At 41.7% G+C, this 24,285-nt stretch overlaps 2 protein-coding genes across 2 annotated transcripts; one reads left to right on the top strand and one right to left on the bottom strand.

Annotated features, from left to right (window-relative positions):
• The first annotated feature begins 465 nt into the window (after nt 1-465).
• Nucleotides 466-12,013, top strand: nceh1a (neutral cholesterol ester hydrolase 1a). Its single transcript, XM_036565446.1, has 5 exons — nt 466-708; nt 3,899-4,127; nt 4,932-5,001; nt 5,432-5,603; nt 8,388-12,013. The coding sequence occupies exons 1-5, from the start codon at nt 493-495 to the stop codon at nt 9,003-9,005; spliced, it is 1,305 nt and encodes a 434-aa protein (XP_036421339.1). The 5' UTR covers nt 466-492; the 3' UTR covers nt 9,006-12,013.
• A 6,069-nt stretch (nt 12,014-18,082) lies between these two features.
• msl2a (MSL complex subunit 2a) lies at nt 18,083-23,625 on the bottom strand. The gene is given in 3 exon segments (XM_036565444.1): nt 18,083-19,269; nt 19,271-20,340; nt 22,416-23,625. Coding segments are annotated over 3 exon segments (1,659 nt in total). The 5' UTR covers nt 22,558-23,625; the 3' UTR covers nt 18,083-18,822.
• Nucleotides 23,626-24,285: the final 660 nt, after the last annotated feature.

The following is a 24,285-nucleotide window of genomic DNA, read 5'->3' as shown; positions in this document are numbered from 1 at the left end:
TCTGTCTGTCTGTTATCTGTCTGTCTTTCTATGTATCTCTCTACCTTTCTGTCTGTCTGTCTCTGTGTCTGTCCGTCTGATAGATAGACGGATAGACAATCTATCTATCTATCTATCTATCTATCTATCTATCTGTCTGTCTGTCTATCTATTTGTCTATCTGTGTTTCTATGTATCTCTCTACCTACCTGTCTGTCACTGTCTGTCTCTCTGTGTCTGTCCATCTGATTGATTGACTATCTAACTATCTATCTATCTATCTGTCTGTCTGTGTGTGTTAGTTATCAATGACAGCGCTGTAAAAGTGCGCAGAAATAAAACCCATTATTACTGTTATTATTCACAGCTGTGTAAAAGCCTAATGGAGTGAACCGATCTAAAGACTCCATTTCCCAGGATGCTCGGCTGCTGCTCTGTGATTGGCTGCAGGTCGCGGTGCCGGTGGATAAAGCGTTTTGGAGCTGATTGTTTAGAGTTCAGAGTGAGCTCGCGATGGCAGCGCGCTCGGAGTCGCGCGGAGGAGGAGAAGGAGGCGGAAAAGGATGCGGAGGAGGAGGCAGAGCAGTGTGTGTGAAGCTGCTGTGTGTGTGGAGTGTGTGCTCTGCTCTGAGTGTGGCCTACCTGCTGTACCTGCCGCTGCCCTCCGCGCTCTCGGAGCCCCTCAAACTCATGGTGGTCGCAGCTACCTTCAGGGGGGTCACTCAGGCGGTAAGAACACTGACATCTGACCTCTACGGCTCACAGGTGCCGCTGCTTCAGCATAGCATACGATATGATGCGGATACTAAAGGCTCACGTGACCTACAGCATCACCCCCATTTGCCCGCACTGCTAATTACCCTTAATTAGATCAGCAGGCCGGAGGAGGACACTGATGAGCACAGGTGACCGCGCGTTCAGTTAATTAGCCACGTTATTGTTCATTTCAGTCAAGCAGCGTCGTGTTAGTTACGCTCTATAGCCTTCATATGAAGGGTTTAATTAACCTTATAATTAATTACTTCTAATTAGCCCCCCTGCTGTGCCTCGTTAATCTCATCAGCCTATAAATGACGTTCAGTTTGTATCAGGTTCACCTGACATTAAGGACGCTCCGTTAATCCTGTCACTAATTAAGATCTGTTCTTATTGTACTTAATTAACCCCATCAGGCTGTTTAGTTCATGTGCCTTAATATTAATTAAATTCTTATTAATTAAGTTTAGCTAGTAATCTTACTGAGCTATAAACAATCTTTAGTTAGTATTAAGTGCAATTAATATTGAGGACATGCAATTAACCCTATAACTAATTATTCAATTAACTCTTATTGCTCAGTTAGGCCTTTCTGTACCCAATTAACCCTGTCAGGCTGTTTTGTGTATATGCCTTAGTGTTAAGGCTGTTTTATTAACCTTATCATTAATTATGTTTAATTAGCCTTATTGGTCATTGCAGTTTGTTAATTATTACTGTATTACTCATTATTGATTTATTGAACAATTAGTTGGATCAGTGATCCTTTTTTAATTAGGGTTTATTAGCCTTATGATTACTGGTGTTCTGTTGTCCTTATTACTGATGTTTAATTAATTAAAGTGCTTTATTATTGATGTTTAATTAACCTCACTGCTACTAACCACACAGCAGTGCCTGTTTAAGTTCTGCAGTCTGAATCTGTGTTTTGTTATAATTGAGGTTTTCCTTCATTATTAAATCTATTTTTTATTATTAATAATCTTAAACATGTGAAACAGATATGTACACTAGTTCTGTTTGACCTGTACTTGCTGTGATGTTTTATTCCGCCATGACTCTGTAACGCCCTTGTTGAGTCAGTGCTGGTGACCTTTGACCTGGTTGGCCGTGTCCAGGCCGTGTCCACTCTGCTGGCCGGCTGGAGCTGCTGTTCTGTGTGTGAGAATCAAAACTCAGAGTGAAGAGGTCATAATAACTCACACAGACTCAGAGCAGTGAAGGTGAACTCTGTGGTTTATACAGTCGCCACAGCAACAGGCAGCTGATTGGCCGCCAGCCCATAATGCTTTGCTGGAGCTCTGTGTGCGTTCCAACCTCTTAGTGAGCCTATAAATATCATAATACAGATAGTATTGTCTGTTTCCGGACCCCCGTCCCACCCGGTCATATTCGCTTCTAAACTGTACATGTAAAATAAATTACAGATAAACTAAATGACCGCTGCCTGCTCAGAGGGGCCCCCTGGTGGCTCGGGGACCCGAAGCAACTGTCCATGTATTTAAAGACATTTGTAAAAGTTGTTGACAGTTCCTCTTTTGTAGCCGGTGTTCAGGGAGGAGCCTGCAGGGCAGACGGAGGATTGGACGTTAAACATATGCATATTAAATCTGTCCAATCGCAGTGTTTACATTTAGAGTGTTATTCATTATTAATGGTATTTGTTTTGTGTATGTGTGGAAGGTCACATTGCTGGGAGAGATCGGGGGGTTTACTGTCGTACAGTTGACTGAATGTTAGTTAAATGGCTGATTTACTGTGGTTTACAGTCTGTTTACTCCTGATACTCAGGGCCTCAACCAGGGTGATATCGGTCAGTCTGTTTTTTCTTTTCCAGGGTGATATCGGTCAGTCTCTGTTTTTCTTTTTCAGGGTGATATCGGTCAGTCTGTTTTTTCTTTTCCAGGGTGATATCGGTCAGTCTCTGTTTTTCTTTTCCAGGGTGATATCGGTCTGTCTGTTTTTTCTTTTTCAGGGTGATATCGGTCAGTCTCTGGTTTTTCTTTTTCAGGGTGATATCGGTCAGTCTCTGGTTTTTCTTTTTCAGGGTGATATCGGTCAGTCTCTGTTTTTCTTTTCCAGGGTGATATCGGTCAGTCTCTGTTTTTCTTTTCCAGGGTGATATCGGTCAGTCTCTTTATTTTTCAGGGTGATATCGGTCAGTCTCTGTTTTTCTTTTTCAGGGTGATATCGGTCTGTCTGTTTTTTCTTTTTCAGGGTGATATCGGTCAGTCTCTGGTTTTTCTTTTTCAGGGTGATATCGGTCTGTCTGTTTTTTCTTTTTCAGGGTGATATCGGTCAGTCTCTGGTTTTTCTTTTTCAGGGTGATATCGGTCAGTCTCTGTTTTTCTTTTCCAGGGTGATATCGGTCAGTCTCTGTTTTTCTTTTCCAGGGTGATATCGGTCAGTCTGTTTTTCTTTTTCAGGGTGATATCGGTCAGTCTCTGTTTTTCTTTTCCAGGGTGATATCGGTCTGTCTTTTTTCTTTTTCAGGGTGATATCGGTCAGTCTCTGTTTTTCTTTTTCAGGGTGATATCGGTCAGTCTCTGTTTTTCTTTTTCAGGGTGATATCGGTCAGTCTCTGTTTTTCTTTTTCAGGGTGATATCGGTCAGTCTCTGGTTTTTCTTTTCCAGGGTGATATCGGTCTGTCCTTTTTCTTTTTCAGGGTGATATCGGTCAGTCTGTTTTTCTTTTTCAGGGTGATATCGGTCAGTCTCTGTTTTTCTTTTCCAGGGTGATATCGGTCTGTCTTTTTTGTTTTTCAGGGTGATATCGGTCAGTCTCTATTTTTTGCCTTTTCAGAGTGAAATCGGTCAGTCTCTGTTTTTCTTTTTCAGGATGATATCGGTCAGTCTCAGTTTTTTGCCTTTTCAGAGCGATATCAGTCAGTCTCTGTTTTTTCTTTTTCAGGGTGATATCAGTCAGTCTCTTTTTTTCTTTTTCAGGGTGATATCGGTCAGTCTGTTTTTTCTTTTTCAGGGTGATATCGGTCAGTCTCTATTTTTTGTCTTTTCAGAGCGAAATCGGTCAGTCTCTGTTTTTTCTTTTTCAGGGTGATATCGGTCAGTCTCTGGTTTTTCTTTTTCAGGGTGATATCGGTCAGTCTCTGTATTTTTTCTTTTTCAGGATGATGTTGGTCAGTCTGTTTTTTTTCTTTTCCAGGGTGATATCGGTCAGTCTCTGGGTTTGGTCCATCATATCCGGCTGATAAACACCGTAGTGACCGGGTTTGAGAGTTTGGTTCCTCTGGACTATGAGCACATTCAGACGGAGGACACAGAGTTCAGTGGGGTTCAGGTACGCGTTTATCAGCCCAGTGTAAACACACAGGACGGCCTGAGGGGGGCAGTAGTGTTCTTCCATGGAGGAGGGTGGTCACTCGGGGCTCCAAGTAAGCAGAATATCTGTGAATTTGTTTATGAATGTATGATACGTGCTATAAGTATTAAAGCAAAAACTGGTGTTGCGTACAGTTTGGTCCAACCCACTCAGCCTACAGCAGATTAGCCCCACCCACTCAGCCTACAGCAGATTAGCTCCATCCACTCAGCCTACAGCAGATTAGCTCCATCCACTCAGCCTACAGCAGATTAGCTCCATCCACTCAGCCTACAGCAGATTAGCTCCACCCACTCAGCCTACAGCAGATTAGCTCCACCCATTCAGCCTACAGCAGTTTAGCTCCACCCATTCAGCCTACAGCAGTTTAGCCCCGCCCATTCAGCCCACAGCAGTTTAGCCCCGCCCATGACTGCTTCATTAAAAGATAAAAGTCTCTGAATGTCACTGTACAGCCTGTAGTCTCAGCAGGTCAGTCTGCGTCTTTCATGCTGCATATAACAAATCAAAAACTACTGTGAAATGTAGCTCAATTGTACTGATAGCTACTCATCTTCGTTAGGTTTATACACTTGTGGGTCGTTACTGTAGCAACCAATTTGGACTAAGTGATGGAATGCAAGTACAGTCTGACCGTACAGATCAGATTTGGTCACTCATAAACATGAACTCTGAACAGTCGATATAAAAAATCAGATATAAGAAACGAATCCGATTTGCGCTGCGGTGGGTTCAAACCATACATTACACGTAATGTTATTTTTCCTGAACAAAATGTTGTTTTTGGTAAAAAATTCTGATTATAGTTTGGAATTATAGTCTAATTTATGTAAATGACGTGTGTTGTGTTTGTCAGAGCTGGGCTCGTACGACCTGCTGTGCAAGAAGATGGCGTCTGAGCTGAAGGCAGTGGTGGTGACGGTGGAGTGAGTGTTTTCCCACAATGCATTTCAGAGTGTTTAATGTACTGAATAGGCTTTTCAGCATTGAGACATTTTTGCTGACAGTAGCATGTAAACAACTGAGATGAGTCTGACTGTCTTTGGTTGTTCTTTGGTTACAGCACAGGCCTGATTAGCTGATTAGCCACTTCAGTTAACTTACTTACAGTGTAGCTCCAAACTGATGACAGAAACAGCTCAAATAAACAACACTACTCACTGCCGCCCTCTACAGGTGATACAGAACTAGCCAGAACTTATATTTACCTATATTTAGATTAAAAACCAACTGATGAAAATGCCTAATTAAATTGTGTGATGTAAACATACAGTTATGAAAAGTAATAACTGTAGAAAATAAGCTGAAATAATCGTGATCAGGTCAGTGTTTTTCCGTGTTTTTTCCTCTCTGTAGTTACCGGATGGCTCCGGATGCGCGTTTCCCGGTGCAGTTTGAGGACTGTCTGAAGGCCTCCAGGTTCTTCCTGCAGCCGAAGGTTCTGCAGCTGTACTCTGTGGATCCTCAGCGCGTGGCCGTGTGTGGAGACAGCGCGGGGGGGAACCTCGCAGCTGCAGTCGCCCAGCAGGTCAGCGCTGACTCGGTCACCTTAGTCTCGAATCACTTCTCTTAAAGAGACATGATCAAATATACACATAGACAAATAGAGACATTTGGTGCTGCCTTGGTTTTACGAGGCTAATGTTGCTCACAAGTAATAGAAGCTCATTTAAAGTAAAATTGCAAAATCTTCTGCATAATTAAATGGTAATCATTTAATGGATGTAAACAGAGCGGTTCAGAGTGGTTTGGTGTGAAACGCTCTGTTCTAGATAAACTTACCGAGTCAGAACTGTTCACAGTGGTGGTGATAGGAACCAGACGTCCACCTCTAAAAGCTCCCTCACAGAAAGTTCCTACATGAAATGGTTATGAATTCACTGCCTGATGACTGAGACACTGTTTTATGATAGTTCAGAGAACTTAAACTCCATTCATGGTGGAGGGATACATGCAGGGCGCTGTGAGGCAAAATAGTCCCCAAAGAAAACTTATTATTTCAGATTTTCCACTGTTTTCCCCCATTTTGTGGTGATGGCTTGGTGAAGTGCTGTCACAACTCCTAAAAGCGAAGCTGAGTTTTAAACTGACTTAATGATTCTGTAGGAACTCATGAACAAAGTGTGTCGACGTTGCTGTAAGTAAAGTCTTTATCTGAGTTGAATGTTCTTCACTCGTTTCTCTGTAGGGGTTTGTTATATACACTCGTTTTACTCTGTCAGCAACGACACGAAGACCAGCAGAAGAAGGTGTACATCTACCTTCAGACTCCCCGGACGAGGAACTAAACAGGCTCGCGCACATTTGGCACCATCCTATGACGGAGGAGTATAGGGTTCGGTTTTCCCACAGTTCTCTCTGTATTTCTGTACAAGAAAAGAAAACAACACGTACATTTCTGATTTGTATCTGATGATACAGACGATTCCGCTGAACTGGTTCAGAGTCAGAGCTGAAACACGTTTGGGATTTTAGCTGATCTTAGACTTTAGACTAAAATCCTTTTTCTCTGAGTGACTCTAAACCTGAATTATGATTATTTTATTAAAACTAATAATTAAACGTTCCATTCTGTCTCTACCAAAACAATCATAACTCTACCAAACTGTACCGAATGCTTCAGTAGTGACTGTTTCAGTGACAATTTTAGCTCATTTTGAGCTCAAACTCAGCAAGTAGAGACCAGCAAACACAGCTTTGAACAGCTGTTCACACAGAAAATCATCATATTTATCATTAAAACACTAAAAAGTGCTGAACTGCAGAAAATATGACGATTCTTAATGTTCCACACTGATTTTCAGACTTTGGGACTCATTTACTTCAAAACAATGGGATCTAACTGCTCACCATGTGGCCATGAGGGACAGGGATGAACCTCACTTCCTGCTCTAAAATGCAGGGGCGTGGCTAAAATAAGGCAGAGTCTTTCTTCCTCTTACTCTGAGTTTTTCTTGGCAGTGCTTATTAGGACTTGGACTCGGATTTCCTGTGAAGCTGCGATGTGACAACAGCTGTTGAAAAACGTGCTGCATACTAAATAAATGAACTTCAGACCCTCATCTGTTGCTAAAGGAGTGTATCACCAGGACGAGGTGGACAAGTTAGAATATTGCTAAAGCCGAAATGTGAAAAAGGATGATGGAAACGTGTTTTTCGGATAAATGATGACGTATCGAGCCATAATCAGGCTCGACTGACCCTCCAGACGGGCCGATCGCGGCGCGTAGCTGTCCGAAACCACACTGCCTGATCTGAAGCTCATTTGAAAAATGGCTCTGCATAATGAGCTCCACGGCTGTCTGGTGCATTTGGGCTCCTAGACGCGAGGTGGACGTTGCAGGGGTGGAGATTTCAGCCTCATTAGGCGGCCATCACTGAGCTGCAAACAACACAGCCATAAAAAGGCAGCAAACGGCTGTAAAAGCGATTCAACTTAACCTTTTCGACTCCTTCAGATCAAAACGCACTTCGTCATATTCTTCATAACTTTCATATTTCATAAGCTACATTCTAAAGGTGGGGGTCATATGAGGCTGTAACTGTCTTCTTTCCAGTCAAATAGATGGTGATGTCATTTTACACCCTCATAATAAAAGAAGCTGAACTCTTTTTTTTTTTTCTCTACTGAAAGTCGACCCATTTTTCCACAAATCTGGGCTATAAACTGTAAACAGATGGCGTCTCTTCAGTGATCTGATCTGTAAACATTATTTTTATAAAATAATACAAAGAGCGTCTCAGATTTTTGGCTTTCAGCAGTAAATTGTAAGCATATAGCAATATGTGTAGATCATAAAACACATTTTGTTAATTTGAGGGGAACTTTTACAAAAAATAAATAAAATAAAAATTGACATTAATTTCATGCAGCTACTGAATAATTTGCTTTATGATTTGGTCATGAAAATTCAAATGGACAAACCAAAATATACCCTGGAGAATAAGAGCAAAAAACAAGTGAAACCTCTCCATCTTACTCGTTTCGCTGCAGCCCCTGATCACGGTAGCCTGGTCATCTAAAGCTTCTTTGTAAAACTGTACACGACTTCATAAATGTTCCTCAGGAGAACCAGGACACAGTGTAAGATAGATGATTATGGGTAAAGGAAAAATATGAAAGAAAATCATAAGAATAAATGAAAAATAACCACAATAGTAAATAAAATGTATTTTCATTGTAGCCATCGTGACGCCTGGTTCCCGACGCTGTATGAGACGCTTTTATCTGTAAACATCAGAAAGTACATTCGTGTAGCTAAACCCTTGAAATTTTATGTTTTTACTAATGTGTATCACACTTTGTCTCCAGATCGGCCGAGACAACAGCACTGCTGGAAAGTTCAAGCTCCAGGTTTTGATCTACCCCGTGCTCCAGGCTCTGGACTTCAACACGGCTTCGTACCAGCAGAACCAGAAGATTCCCATCCTGTACCGCGAGCTGATGGCTCACTACTGGCTGGAGTACCTGGGCGCAGATCCTGAGCTCATTCATTCGCTTCTGCTGAACAACCACACGGCGCGCGACCAGAAGCTCGCCGACCCGCACCGAGCCAAACTCGACTGGACCAGAGTTCTGCCCAGAGATGTGACGAAACACTACAAGCCTGTGATTCCAGCCACCGGTTCTCCAGGGATCTTACAGAAGGTTCCGGCCCTGCTGGACGTCCGAGCGGCTCCCCTGCTGGCCGATCTGGAGGCGCTGAGGTCAGCCCCTCGCGCCTACATCATGACCGGCGAGCACGATGTGCTGAGGGACGACGGGCTGATGTACGTCCGCAGGCTGCAGCAGGCCGGCGTCTCCGTCACCAACCGGCACTACGAAGACGGTTTCCACGGCTGCGTTAGCTTCGCCTTCTGGCCTTCGTACTTCGCCGTCGGCATCCGGGTGGTGGACGACTACATCGCCTGGCTTCGGGATCATCTTTAGTTACTCGTTTTATCCTCCCTGGAGTATCTCTGCACTGTAAATCACTGCTGTCGGATCAGCATCTCGTAACTCCACGTCAAAACATGATGAACGGACCAATAGAAATGATCCTGATCTACTGAGAATAAAACCGCATTTCATTAACAGACGATAAAACCTAAAAGCGTTTTTAATGCTCTTATAAAGTTAAGCTACTTTTTTACTCTTTGCTGCTCTAGAACACCTGAACCAATCAGCTTAGCAGCTAATTAACCTCTCCAGGCTCCACCCACGAAAACCCACTCAACCTAAAGTAGAAATCTTCTACAGTTAAATCATGAAAAAACTGAATTACTGATTGTTGATACAGAAACTCAGAGAAAAATGATTTTTGAGAAACTTCTTCTTTAGCTTCATCTACCAAACCTGAGGTACGAAACCTGGGTGTGATCTTAGACTCTGAGCTCTGTTTTACCTGCATGTAAACACAGTCACTAAAGCAGCTTTTTACCGTTTCAGAAATATCGCTAAAGTTCAGCCTTTTCTCTCTCAGAGCGACGCAGAGAAACTTGTTTATGCATTTGTTCCAGCAGAGTTGATCACTGTAATGATCTTCTTACTGGACCTCCTAAGAAAACTACACATCCCTTACAACTCGGACAAAACGCAGCAGCATCCTAACAAAAACAACACAGAGATCAGATCAGTCCCATTTTGAAAGAGCTGCACTGGCTGCCTGGATCATTCAGGATAGATTTCAAGGTTCTGCTACCAGTCTTTAAAGCTCAAAACAACCTAGCACCTACTTACATCACAGAGTGTCTGTGTTTATGTTCCAGCACGTAATCTAAGATCTGCAGATAGTGGCCTTCTACAGACACCCTCTGTAAAATACAGAAAACATGGAGAGACTCTTTCAGTTATTCTGCTTCTAAACTGTGGAGCTCAGTTCACCTTTTATTAGACAGTCGAGCTCAGAGCTCACTTTTAAGAAGCATCTAAAACGTCTCTCTTTAACTCAGCATTTAACTAAAACTGAATGTCTCGTGGTTTTTATCTTGTAGTTTAATCTTCATTTTCTTCTGATTCTAATAAAGTTCTAATGATCTCTTCTATAACTGTTTTATCACCTGCCTGTAAAGCACTTTGAGCTGCCACCGGCATGAAAAGTGCTACATACATAAAAATATTGAATTATTATTATTATTAATGGTTTAGCATTGCTAGCTAGCTAAGTTAGCATCATAGTCAACACCACCAGCCACTGTAGCATGACGGACGTTACGTATCTGATTTGTAAACATTGCTGTTTAGCTACGTTTAGCTTAAGTGTAGCTTACACTGTTGGCTGCAACTTGGCCAAAGTTACTCTAAGGGATTCGCTAGCGTTGCTATCTAGCTAAGTTAGCGCAGTAGCCTACACTGCTAACTGCTGTAGCACAGCTGATGCAACCCTAGTTGCTAGTTAGCTAAGTTAGCATTTCAGCCTCCAGCATTACTGTAGCACGGCTGATCCAAGTCTGAGGGACTTGGTAACATTTCTAATTAGCAGTGTTACAAATTTGATTACATTTGAATAGAGATCCAGAAATAGTGCAGAATCTTAATATTTCTACTTTTTACTTCTCAAAATTTTTGATTCAAATGTTTTACATTATTTCCAGATGTAAAAAAAAATCTCAGAATTTCAGTCTGGTCTCAGAATTTTGGATCCCACTGTATTATGATTTTTGTGATTTTTGCCAATGTACAGTATCTATAGTAAAACATGTAGGTGGGCGGAGCCTGGAGAGGGCGTGTTGATTCAGATAGAGCACTGAACTGTGATGCAGAGGGATTCAGAAACACTGCCTTTGTATTTTACATTGTAGAAGAAGCAGAGCCCTGTTACGTCAGCAGGAGACTGCAGATCTTAACAAAGTGTTTGAAATGTATTAAACTGAGTTTTTTGTAGTCACAGTGATCATAGAGTATTATTCAGACAGTGTCCTCTTGAGCTAAATACTCAATAATTACTCACATATTTGTTTGAAAAACACTGATAATTATTCTTTTATTACACTCTGAGACTCACAGCACTTATAGAATGAGCACTTTAGAAATTCTGTGTGGTTGAACAGACAGACTGTCTCACTGAAGAGCAGCACAAATTACAGTGATTTTACGTTGTTGTTGTTGTTGTTGTTGTTGTTGTTGTTACTTATTGAAATGTGCTGTTCCATTAAGTAATCCAGGTGTTCTGAGTGTTTGATGTTAAAGCTGTAATGAGTAAAACGCCTTAATCAGACTTAAAGTGCAGCCTTTACGGTATTTAATATTAAAGGGTTCGAATCATGAAGAAACAGATTTTTATGAAGTATTAAAACGTTCCATTCATTCCCCATTAAATAGTCTGTATTTGGAAACTAGAATACAAAAATATCACATTTTGAATAAACTGTTGTTGTGATGTCATGAAAACCAATGCAATTTCATACATAATCTCAGGATTGCAGTTAAGCCCCGCCCACCCAGCCTACATCTGTTAAGCCCCGCCCACCCATCCTACAGCAGTTTAGCCCCACCCATTCACAGTTTCAGCCTGGACTCCTTGTTAAATGAGGCACAATACAGAACAGCCAATCAGAACAGCTCATTTACATGCATCACTCTTAAAGGCACAGTAACAGCCTGTTTGACTGTAAGTACTAAAGAGAGGCTGGAAAAAAATCATATAGAAATGAATTACGACTTTTTGTACATAAAACTACGTCTGATTTCCTGTAGAAAGCGGTTGATAGAACTCATTTCTGTGCTTGGTGCTGTTTTCTCTGTGGGGTTTATGGGCTGTGATGAATGTAGCATTTTCAGATTGGTGTTCAGATCAGTTTGTGTTCCATAGACCATCATTATAGTGAATCGTTATATATAAGTGCTGTTTGTGATGATGAGTCTTCAGTTTCTACTCTGCATTATTTCTCTGTGAACAAGTTTCCTTATGAAATATCACTGTTAAATGAAATAAAGGTATAAACCGTGTAGAAACTGGAGCCGCTGGTTTGTGTTCTGTATATGTGGACGAGCTCTGAGGAGGCGTCGCGGCTAAATTAGCCAGTATAACAGTAATTTAGTAGTTTAAATATAATTTAGTTTAATATTTACTGTGTCTGTGATGAGTCTTCAGTATAAAGAGCTCAGATAGAACGGTGTAATAGTTCTCACCTCAGACGCGGTGAAATCCTCAGGGTTTCAGGGCGTAACGGGAACATTTACACTCACTGGACACTTTATTAGGAACACCTGCACACCTGCTGAGTCACACAATCAGCCAATCAAACTGCAGAGCTTCAGGAACGCAAACTGGAAACAGGTGATCTGGATGTATCATTGCTTTCTTAGCAAAAAGAGCTCTGGAGAAAAAGCTTTTTTTGACTTAACATAAGTGGAACCCTTTAAGCATGCAAATGGTTCTGGGAGTGTTCATGATTCTATACAGAACCATTGCCTTCACTAAGGAACCTCTGGAGAACCTCCTGTAAGAGTGTAGCAGTGTTACTCTGAGTAAATCATTACAAATGCCTCATTCTCTCAAACTGTATTAAGCTCTACACTCAAAGATGGTTCTTCAATGGTTCTTTAGTAAAGAAAATGGTTCTATATAGAACCATGAACACTCATAGGACCCTTCGCATGATTACAGCTTCATGGTGAGCAGTTGGATCCCATTGTTTTGAAGTAAATGTGTCCCAAAGTCTGAAAATCAGTGTGGAACATTAAGAATCGTCATATTTTCTGCAGTTCAGCACTTTTTAGTGTTTTAATGTAAAATATGATGATTTTCTGTGTGAACAGCTGATCAAAGCTGCGTTTCTGAGCTCAAAATGGGCTAAAATTGTCAGTACCACTTTAAAATAAGACTACCCTTATAAGCTGTTTATTAATGGTTTAAAATGAGTTTATTAATGGTTATTCATTAGGTCATAAACACCTTAAAGATCATTAGTAAACACGTTATTAAAGGGGGAAAATGAGCTGTTACATCTGATGAAGCTGACAGTTTTAATGCTGACTGATGAAGAAGACAAAGTAAGAATTGTGATTTAACTACACACTTACGATGATGGTTCTTTAAGGGTTCTTTAAGAGAATGGTTCTATATAGAACCATGAACATTCAAAAAACCCATTTGCATGACTAAAGGGTTCTTTGCATCATGAAATGGTTCTTCAGATTGATGGAGAATAGAACCTTTATGCAAAGAGTTCTATAAAGCACCAAGAAGGGTTCTTCTATTGTAACAAGCCTGATACAGAACCAGCATTTTTAAGTGTGTATAAGAATGAATGCGGCTCACTGTTAGGCAAGTAACAGATCACTTTTGCCATTTGTCATTTGTGTTATAACTGTTTATTAATGCTTATATATATATAATACATTTATAAACACTTTATAAGGGTAGTCTTATTCTAAAGTGGTACCAAATTGTCACTGAAACAGTCACTGCTGAAACATTTGGTAGAGTTATGATTGTTTAGGTAGTGATAAAATGGAATTTTAATGATTAGTTTTAATAAAATAATCATAATTCAGGTTTAGAGTCACTCAGAGCAACAGGATTTTAGTCTGAAGTCTGAGATCAGTTAAAGTCTATATGTGTTTCAGCTCTGACTCTGAACCAGTTCAGCAGGGTGGTGTGTGTTCAGGAGTGAAACGGTCCACAAACTCATCATTCAGTTCAGAACAACACAGTGGCGTCTTATTAATATCAGTGCTACAGTCAGGATCGGCCCGTTCTCTACCAGAACCTTCTGCCCAGTGAACTCTGCTGCTTCTGGATGTCTCTAACGGTTATTGACACGTTCCTGTAGGGAGAACACGCAGTTCGGACAGAGCGGCCTGTTCTCTCACCTACTGACCACAGCTCTGAGTCTCTGAGGGACCTGAAACTTCTCCTCTGTTCTCTGGCCTTCAACACAGCTGATCTGGAACTGATCCAGAATGACTTTCCAGAGCCTTCAAAATAGGTGTTTCTAATAAAGTGGCCAGCTAGAAGAAGTACAAGGTGGGTGTTTCTAATAAAGTGGCCAGTGAGTGGAGGCACAAGGTAAGTGTTTCTAATAAAGTGGCCAGTTAGTGGAAGTACAAGGTGTTTCTAATAAAGTGGCCAGTTAGTGGAAGTACAAGGTGGGTGTTTCTAATAAAGTGGCCAGTTAGTGGAAGTACAAGGTGGGTGTTTCTAATAAAGTGGCCAGTTAGTGGAAGCACAAGGTAGCTGTTTCTAATAAAGTGGCCAGTTAGTGGAGGCAGAAGGTAGGTGTTTCTAATAAAGTGGCCAGTTAGTGGCAGTACAAGGTAGCTGTTTCTAATAAAGTGTCCAGAGAGTGGAAGCACAAGGTAGGTAAAGTAATCCTTTCCTCACTTGTCTGATAGTGGTCATCATGGACTGTAGGGTCATCTATACGACAGCCTTTCAGTGTAAATGACTTTATGGGAAGACTGTGAAATGTCTTTAACAGATTAATAGATTATTTATTGTTTGAATAATAAATCATTTGATTGGATGTAGCAACACCTCTGTGGTGGCTCCTTTCTTTGGCTCTAATTATTATATCCCAAATAAAACTATCAAAATGCTCCCAACTGATCCTAAAATAATGATTTCTGTGCAAGTGTTCTACCAATTAGTGAGTCCTGCCCTCTAGTGGTGTTGGTGAGTAACTGCATCTATGAACAATGAATACTGCCTGGAAAAACACTGATAATATTGGCTGAAAAAACAGACCCAGACACACAGCTGAAAAACAAGAAATAAAAAACTATAATTTATTTTTGTAGCATTCCATCGTTTTCATTATGTAAAGGTGGCAGTGAATAAAGGTTCTCCAGAAATTCAAAATCAAGAAACTAAAAATCTGAGTTCAAGTAACGACCAAGAAAAACGGAACGGAAGGACACTACCACCCTACACAGCACACCGGGCTAAAACCTACCGACAGAAGAGTTCACGCGTTTGGTCGAAGCCCTACAGACAGTGTTTGAAGCAGACGTGAGGATGTGAGGATGAAGAGGATGAAGAGGATGAAGAGGATGAAGAGGAAACGTAACCTGGCCGTCGAGAGCGTAACAGAGAATTTCATCTAAAACACAAACAATGAAAACTGCAGGACGACAGTCAGAGAACAAACTGAAACACAGCGAGTGATCGAGGGGCTCCGGCCCGAAAAGAAGAATAAAAACAGCTCAATTAATTAATCCATTAATGCCCAACAGATAAACGGGAGTGGTGAGTGGAGAGGGGTGAATCCTGCCCTCTGGTGGCAGCACTGAGTTACTACAGCTACTCAAATACACTGGAAAGAAGAATCTGCATGTCTGATGAGGAAAAACACATCAGAACCTGTTCTGATTGGTCTAAAGTGATGGAACTTTCTACACTTATACTTTGGGTGAACATCTAACAGGATCCAGAGCTGGTCTGATAAACATCATTTTCATACTTTTATTTATGATTAAGTGATTAAAAACTCACTTTTTAGCCACATAAATTTAAAGATTTTGCCAGATTTGTGCTCAGAGCTCAGAGAACATTCAGACATTCAACCTTTCCAGGACATTTATAGGGGAATTCCACTGATTTTCCAAAATTCCCCCATAATTTCAGTGTGTGAGCTGTAAGCAGAGTGATTCAGAGTGGTTTGGTGTGAAATGGTTCAGATGTCTTTACAGTGGTGGTGATGGGAACCAGAGGTCGCCATGACTACAACACAGATATAGACATTTTATTTACTATCCAGAACCACCAGTGAACCTACACGAGTCTTCTGAGTTTATATGGAATGTTGATGATGGAAAATAGTGGAAAATCTGAAATAATATGTTCATGAATGGAGTTTAAGTCTGAAATCTTCTCAAAACATCAGGTTTAATCATATAATTATGCAGAAATTCTGGAAATTTTGGTGGAATTCCCCTTCAACTGTTGTGGACATTAATGGGTTAATCAGGAAAAATAAAAGCAGACAGAAGCCGCTCTCTCATCAACTGATCCTCACTGTATTTCTTCAAAAAATAAAAAACACCATCGTAGAAACATTCGCCACAAAACAAAACTCTCCTACGTTCAGGTGTGATGACCGGCCCGGCAGTGAGGATGACCACACAGACACTCACAGCAGGGACATGAGGGACATTAGCTTATAATCTGAAGAGGTATAACGCTGATGATGGACATCTAATAACTATAACACTAGAAAACGTGTTATACGTTGAATAATCAGCAGGATTTAAAGGCTGCTTCCATTTAAACCCCTTACATTCCGCTTTATTACAAAGTTTAACCCCCGAAAATACAACAGTTTGTGTTTTAATGGAAATGATCTGAATAAAACTGGCTGCGGTTAAACTGAGTGAACCATCACTGTAAGAGAAAAAGGCCCAGAAACCCTCAGAGAGCTGCTCAGTTTAACAGAACTGGCCTTACAGGAATAAGTGCTCCATTTTCATCACGGTACGTCTGAATAATTCACCACCAGCCGCAGAGTTAAACCAGTTTAAAACCAGTTTAAACCAGTCAGCGACTCGCTTTCAGCATCCGACCACAAATAATCATCCAACAGACGTCAGGAGCCAGACCCAGTCCCAGACCCGGATTAGACCTAAACCCAGACTAAAACCAATCTCCAACTGTAACCCCCCACCGACGCTGACGTTTAATCTAGAACCTGGGCTTAATCCACGTCCAGGAAACACAAACGCACTCGTTCACCAACAGAACCTTCGGAGTGAGCCCCACCTGCGGCGCTGACCTTCCCAAAGCTTGGTCACAATCATTGAAACACCAGGACAGACACTGAAAATAGGGAACAAAATAAAGAAATAAAAACAAAGGGCAGTAAATCTCAACCAAAACCTGCTGACGAAGGATTTCATCACAATTCTGGGCTTTTTTGAACCACTTAAATATCAGATCACCAGGAAAAATCCACTGAAACAGAAACAGAGTTAGATTCCGATAACGTCACCCACAGACTCGGCAGCAAATTAGCTAGAACCTGGAGAACCAAACGTTCGGAATAAGAGCGAACACAGAGGGTTTGGCAAACAATACCAATTAAAGCGACAGTTCAGCCAAAAATCAAAGCATCTCGGCTAACTGCCCACACGCCTTCTGACCAGCGATGGACCAAAAATGAACAGTTACTGAGTAAAAGTTTTCCTGGTAAAACATTACTTGAGTAAAAGTATCAAAAAGTATTCGAGTATTTGAGAATGAACTCGAGCAGCTAAAGTACACTCTTAGTAAAAAAGGTTCTATATAGTACCAAAAAAACAGGTTCTTTGGCTTGTAACGATGGAGGATCCCTTTTGCTGCTATAACCTTTTCAAAAATCTAGAACCATCTACAGCACATTCTCCATCAATCTGAAGAACGCTTACACGCCACAAAGAACCCTTCAGTCATGCAAAGGATTCCTTGAGTGTTCATGGTTCTATATAGAACCACTTTCTTTACTACAGAACCATCTTTTTTAAGAGTGTACTTATTGTACTGAGTTATTGTAGATACCGTTCCATGAACAACTGTATTTGAGAATGTACTCGAGTAGCAAAAGTAAAAGTACACTCTTAGCAAAAAAACGGGTTCTTTGGCTTGTAACAACAGAGGAACCCTTTTGGTGCTATAACCTTTTCAAAAAGGTTCTATCTAGAACCATCTACAGCACATTGTCCATCAATCTGAAGAACACTGACATCACAAAGAACCATTTAGTCATGCAAAGGATTCCTTGAGTGTTCATGGTTCTATATAGAACCACTTTCTTTACTAAAGAACCATCTGTAAGAGTGTATTTATTGTAGTTATTGTAGATATCATTCGATAAACAACTAACAGAACCTTCTTAGAACTTGAATCTCAAAATAACACCTAAAATAACTCAAAAGTACTTTTACTTAAATTTACTTGAGTAATATTTTACAGAAAGCATTTCTACACTCTTACAAAAAGATGGTTCTTTAAGGGTTCTTTAGTAAAGAAAATGGTTCTACATACAAGCATGAACACTCAAAGAATCCTTTGCATGATTAAAGGGTTCTTCAGATTGATGGAGAATGTGCTGTAGATGGAAAAGGGTTCCACTATCGTTACAAGCCAAAGAACCCTTTTTTGGAGTTACATAGAACCCTTTTTGCTAGGAGTGTACTTTCACTTTTGATACTTGTACATTCTCAAGCGAATAGCTTGTCAATCATGTTTTTGCATGATTAAAGGGTTCTCTGCATGGTGAAAGGGTTCTACGGATTGATGGAGAATGGGCTGAACCTTTTTAAAAATGGTTCCAAATAGCAGCAAAACGGTTCCACTATTGTTACAAGCCAAAGAACCCTTTTTTGCTAAGAGTGTATTTTACTTTTGATACTCATACATTCTCAAGCCAATACTTTTTTTGCACGGTTAAAGGGTTCTCTGCTTGGTGAAAGGGTTCTCTGGATTGATAGAGAAATGTGCTGAACCTTTTTGAAAAGGGTTCCCCAAGCCAAAGAACCCTGTTTTGGTACTATATAGAACCAGTTCACTAAGAGTGTACAGAGGTTTGTACACCCCTGGCCAGAAAACACATAAGCAGTTGGTGACGATGCTAATTGTTGGGGTCAATGCCTTCACTCCTCGTTAGCTTTAGCATTAGCCTCGTAGCTCCAGTGCTAGAACTGAAGCGGCGCCAGTCACGGTCTTGGCTGATCGATCCGAGGTGAGGCTGATCGATCAGATTTCTGGCTGAAGAACCGCTTTGAGCTGACGGGCAGGACCGTAGCTGTCCATCTTCACTCCCCCTGTAGGACAGACATCATATCACAGCCGCTAACAGTCAAAGCGCATCTCCAGCGGGTCTTCGAAACTGGGCTCCTTCTCCGGGCTGGCGCTGAGGTAGGAGGCCATCTGGGGTCTGGCCGAAAGGCTGAGGACCCCTGGGTTACTCCCAGCGCTCATGACCGAGATGCTGGTGAGGTTGATGCCCAGGGTGAGGCGGGTCTGCTCCAGGGCTTTCTCGGGCACGGCGAAGGCCTCCAGCTTCTTCTCTCCGTTGGCCATGTAGGAGTTCTGGCAGCCCCTGCAGATGCAGTCCAGGCAGGCTTTGCGGTTCGAATAGCACGGGCAGCGCTGCCCCCTGCAGGTAAGGACACTTGGGTTCTGCGTGGCTCTTCCACACTTGCAGCCTTTCTTCTCCGGGGGCTTTTTATACACCACTTTGGCGGGGTTCCCTGGTAGCGCCCCATCAGACACCTTGGGCTTGGGTTTGGGCTTAGGGGGCGCTGATTTTAGTCTTAGTGGGAACCTTTTTGGCTCCGAGGCTTTCAGCGTTCTTCTGAATGTTCTTTGTGGAGTCCATCAGCATCCTGCTGACCTTCAGCACCGCCCCGTTTTGGACTCCAGCTGGCCGATTCTGAGCTTTGGGCTCGGACGCTGCCTGCGGAGGCACCGTGGCGGCTACGGAAGGCTTCTGGATGAAGCAGGCGATGGGCACAGGCTGGAGCATCTCGCTGTCGCTCTCGGAGCGCGAACGTTTCCGGCTCAGGTGGACCTTCCTGTGGGCCGCTGCCTGGCAGGTGATGCCCGTCTGAGGCTGCTGAGGGTGGGCAGGTGGTAGAGCACCACTTGGGGTGGACTGGAGGGCTTGAAGGACCTCAGCAGAGTTTTTGCTTCTGCTGTCGCTTAGTGGAACCTCTGGCTTGGCCTGCTTGGTGGAACATTCAGACTCAAGGCTGTTGAGAACCTCCTCTACACTGAGGAGAACCGGACTGGTGCAGCCATCGTGGAGGACGTTGCCGTTTGAGATGTTTATAGTAACAGTATCAGTGCTGAACTGCTGCACAGCAAGATGATCCACACCAGAAGACGTGACCAGCCTGGATGGTTCTAGCTCAGTTTTGATGTCTTTAGACAACGGCAGACTTTCAACCTTCTGGCCATCAAACCCAGCATTAGAGTCAGTCTTATTCACAGAAATCTGGCACGGAGAACTCGCCTCCGTTTTAAAACTCATAGAGCTTTCCTTAGTCTCCTGAGGAACCTCTAGGATCTTCTCTTCCACCTGCTCCTGCTTCACCTCCAGCACCTCCTCCAGCATCTTTATGACCTCGGCATAGCCTCCAACCCGCGAGGCGCCCTGCTCCGCCCCCGTGATCACCCACACGTACTCGCACAGGCTCCTGTAGCAGTCCACCAGAACCTGCAGCTGCTTGTTCTCCTCAAACTGCTGAGCGTTCCTGCAGCAGCCGCAGGGCGGCTTCATCCTCAGCGTCCCGCCTTCGCAGCCTCTGCAGAAGAAGTGCTGGCAGGTCGAGGCGCTCGGGGCCACCGGGTCCCGCAGCAGATTACCTAGAAAAGAGGAACAGGACAGGAAATTACTCATCATTTTACAGTCGTATGTAAAAGTTTAGTCTGTTTCCATGTTGTTGTTGATTTTCTGAGTGTAAATAAGTGGAACGCGCTGAAATACGGCATGTTCTGCAATTCTTAGCGCACAAGTTATTGTTAATTATCGAGATAAACAACTACTGTGCCCTATTCGGTTTCGCGCTCTTTCACTCCTCCCAAAAAGTCCCAACTCATCTCATTTATTTGTGCCTAATTTATTATTATTTATTATTTTTACATACGTTTATCAGTTTTCAGTAGGTTGCGGACGTGAACTACAACATAGTTGATCTTATTTATTTTTATCATATTTATTTTTATTTATTATTTTTATATTACTTACTAATATATATATATAATTTATGTTTTTTTTTACTAAATATATTTTTGTGCTTTATTTAGATTTTATTAATTTCACAACACATTTACATTTGATTGGGGTGCACAAACTTGTGCACTGTACTGAATCGTCCATTTGATATTTCTGATAAACTAGCATTATATCGATTATTAGTAATAAGTAGAGCTGCACGTCATAACAAAATCTCAAATTTCACCATAATTCAATTGTTATTTTTATAATTCAATTTTTTTGCTAAACTATATATTTAAAACTATTTTTTTTTTTACATTTCATATATCACATGACCTTAATGGCCAATATGGGTGCACACTTTATTGAACATTATTATAAATTATATATATTTACATTAATACACTACATATATAGTATATTTATCTATAATGCACCAGAATGTTAATAATCCTTCTTATTTGCATTCTACGTTATCTCCTGTATTGTGTTATATTACAAAATATATAATAAACAGTAATAATAATCATTATAATTCACTATTGTGTTATATATGATTGCTGGTGTATCACCATAATGGTCACTGTTGACCATTTTAACTGTGATTTAATAGTGAAATAATCTAACGTCACAGAAGAAGGAAGATTATTCGTAACTTTAATAGAAAGTTCATGGAAAAAGATTTAATTCATTTTGGTTCATTATCATGAAACTAGTAAACAATGTTCATTTAAAAACATAGAAACACTAAAGCTCAGCTCGCTGGGTCACTCGGTCATTTTAAACTTTAACTCTCTGACCACCTCCACTGGGCCTCACACTGTTTTACCTGATTTTTGACCATTATATCTTATTTTCATTATTTTATTATTTATTTGTTAGATTATTTATTATTATTCATATATTGTTTACTTTTTGATCTTATTCTCCTCTTATTTTATTTTGATCTGATTTTATTAACCTTTACATTTTAGCTATGTTTTAATTATTGTTTTATATTTTTTATGTATTTTTATTATTAAATGTTTTGCTTTTTTATACTTACCTGATTTGAGTCTTTTTTTATTTATTGAATTTACTTTTATTATTTGATATGTTCTTACACATTATCAATCCCTTGCTCTGTATCAACTCGGCAACACTGTAAATGAGGGTCACCCTCAATGTTCTCCGAGATTAAATAAAGGTTGATTGACTGATTGATTGATTGATAAATTTACATATACAACATGCTTTTATATTAATAACTGATATCATTGCAACTGAATTAAGTAAATAATTAATCTTTACTTTGTTTACATCCATAAATACTGCATAGTGCACTGCTACCTGTTTGTGCCCATGCATACACAACTATTATCATATGTGATTGTTTACAGTGTTTAGTCACTCGGTTCACTCGCTGGACGTGACATGCACCACTGCACTGTCACCTGCATGATGTTTATGCGATTTTACCTACTTACTCTCGTAATGCGGATTATATATTATCATATATCTCTACTTCTTATTCTGTTTATGCCTCTGTATAACAGCGTATGACAAAACTTTTACTCTTCACTGAACTCTGTGCTGCTGTAATAGAGAACTTTCCCTCTGGGGTTAATAAAGTGATCTGTCTGTCTGTCTGTCTGTCTGTCTGTCTTTCAGCCCTGAGTCAGTGTTATTATTGTTAAATATTTGGACACCTGTGGAGTGTTTTGCACTAAACAGAGGGACGTACCGCAGGCCAGGCAGGACAGCGCGTCCCTGAAGAAGGACAGCAGGTTGTAGAGCTCTGTGAAGCTCTCAGGTTGTTGAGGGTCACACCTGAGCGCCGCGCGACAGGCGGACAGGTAGAGCGAGGTGGCGCTGGAGGGGTTCATCTCCGTTTGAAGGGGGCAGACTCCGTGTTAGGGGTAAAGATGGACAGATACAGAGTTCCACAGATACAGAAGATAATAGTTATGATAATAACAACAACAATAAAGCTCAGCCTGGTTGGAGCCACAGACGACTGGAGACTGCAGAGCTGAAAAGCAGAGACATCTCACTCTAGAACGGATTTACTCCCACAAACTAAACCGCCTCCTCATGCATTCTGGATCTAACATGAAACGTAAAGGGGGAAAAAAAAAGAAAATTACATTTTCCAAACAGATTTGGGTGGATTAATCCTTCCTGCTGTCTGCTCTCTGCATGCATCTGGGGTTAAAATACATCTCTGTGATGTTAAACGCAGAGTTTTTAGTCACAAATGAACATTTTACACGCAGACACAGCTTCAGCAAATTAAAGCTGAAGCACTGGGAGTTGATAATATAACAGGAGCTGCACTGTCAGCTCAGCGCGGACCGCCTGGGGTTCAGAGTCAAATCTGCAGTTTTAAAATCTGAAAACTGTAAACGAGCCTGATCGATCTGATCGGATTATGAAGCTCAGGTCATCTAACGCACAGCACGCAGTCACAGAGCCTCTCCTGAGCGACCCTCTCCTCATAAACGGGCCGTATATCCCGCTTTAGTCCGTGTTTATCCGAGCGACCCTCTCCTCATAAACGGGCCGTATATCCCGCTTTAGTGTCCGTGTTTATCCGATCGACCCTCTCCTCATAAACGGGCCGTATATCCCGCTTTAGTGTCCGTGTTTACAGCCGGTCCGTGTTTATCCGAGCTGCTGTACGGAGGGCGGGAAAGGCTCCGTTAGCTCCGTTAGCTCGGTTAGCTTCGTTAGCTCCGCGCTGCCGCTGCTACTCTCCGTGTTTCTGACTCCGCGCTTCGCTCCTTTCCTCCCCAGTTTTCTTCCCGAAGTCCTGTTTTGTCGGTAAATGTGAGTTCTGACTGTTTAAATCCGAGTCTTTGTCTTCTTTTCCTTCCGCTTTAGCGCGTTAGCCGTTAGCAGCTCCGTAGCATCGGGCTGAGTGGAGGAGAAGAAGAGCTGCTCAGCGCTCCGGGCTCGGCCGCCCCCTGCAGGCGGAAACAACACACTGCAAAAGTAGCGCAAATCCTACGGAGCCCTGATTTACGGAGCCCCGCTGGTGACATCCTGTATAAATAAAAATAATGCGTGGCCACAACTTATTAACGCGTGGGAACGAGATCCTAATGCGTGGGCACGACTTAGTAAGGCGTGGGAATGAGATGATTAAGTCGTGGCCATGACTTAGTAAGGCGTGGGAACGAGATGACGGCTTACTAAGTCGTGGCCACGCATTAGGATCTCATTCGCACGCTTTACTAAGTCATGGCCACGCATTATTTTTATTTACGCAGGATGTCACCAGCAGTTCATGCGAGCTGGTGTGCGCTGAACAGAATCCCCGCATTTTTGTAAACATGAAAGATCCAAAGCGCTATGATTGCGACACCGATCACAATAGTGAACATAATTGTGTCAAACTAAAAGTCCTCACTTAACCTTTTTGACTCCTTGAGACCACCGGTGGTTCCAAAACGCACTTCATTATATTCTTCATAACTTCCATATTTCATAAGCTACATTCTAAAGGTGGGAGTCGTATGAGAGCTGTAACTGTCTTCTTTCCAGTCAAATAGATGAGTGATGTAATTTTAAATCCTTATAATAAAAGAAGCTGAACTCACAATTTCTTTTTC

This window comes from Colossoma macropomum, unplaced genomic scaffold (assembly GCF_904425465.1).
Source record: "Colossoma macropomum unplaced genomic scaffold, Colossoma_macropomum, whole genome shotgun sequence".
In the NCBI taxonomy this organism is placed as follows: domain Eukaryota; kingdom Metazoa; phylum Chordata; class Actinopteri; order Characiformes; family Serrasalmidae; genus Colossoma; species Colossoma macropomum.
Note: the sequence above shows the minus strand (reverse complement) of the source record. Positions and strands in the feature narration are given on the sequence as shown.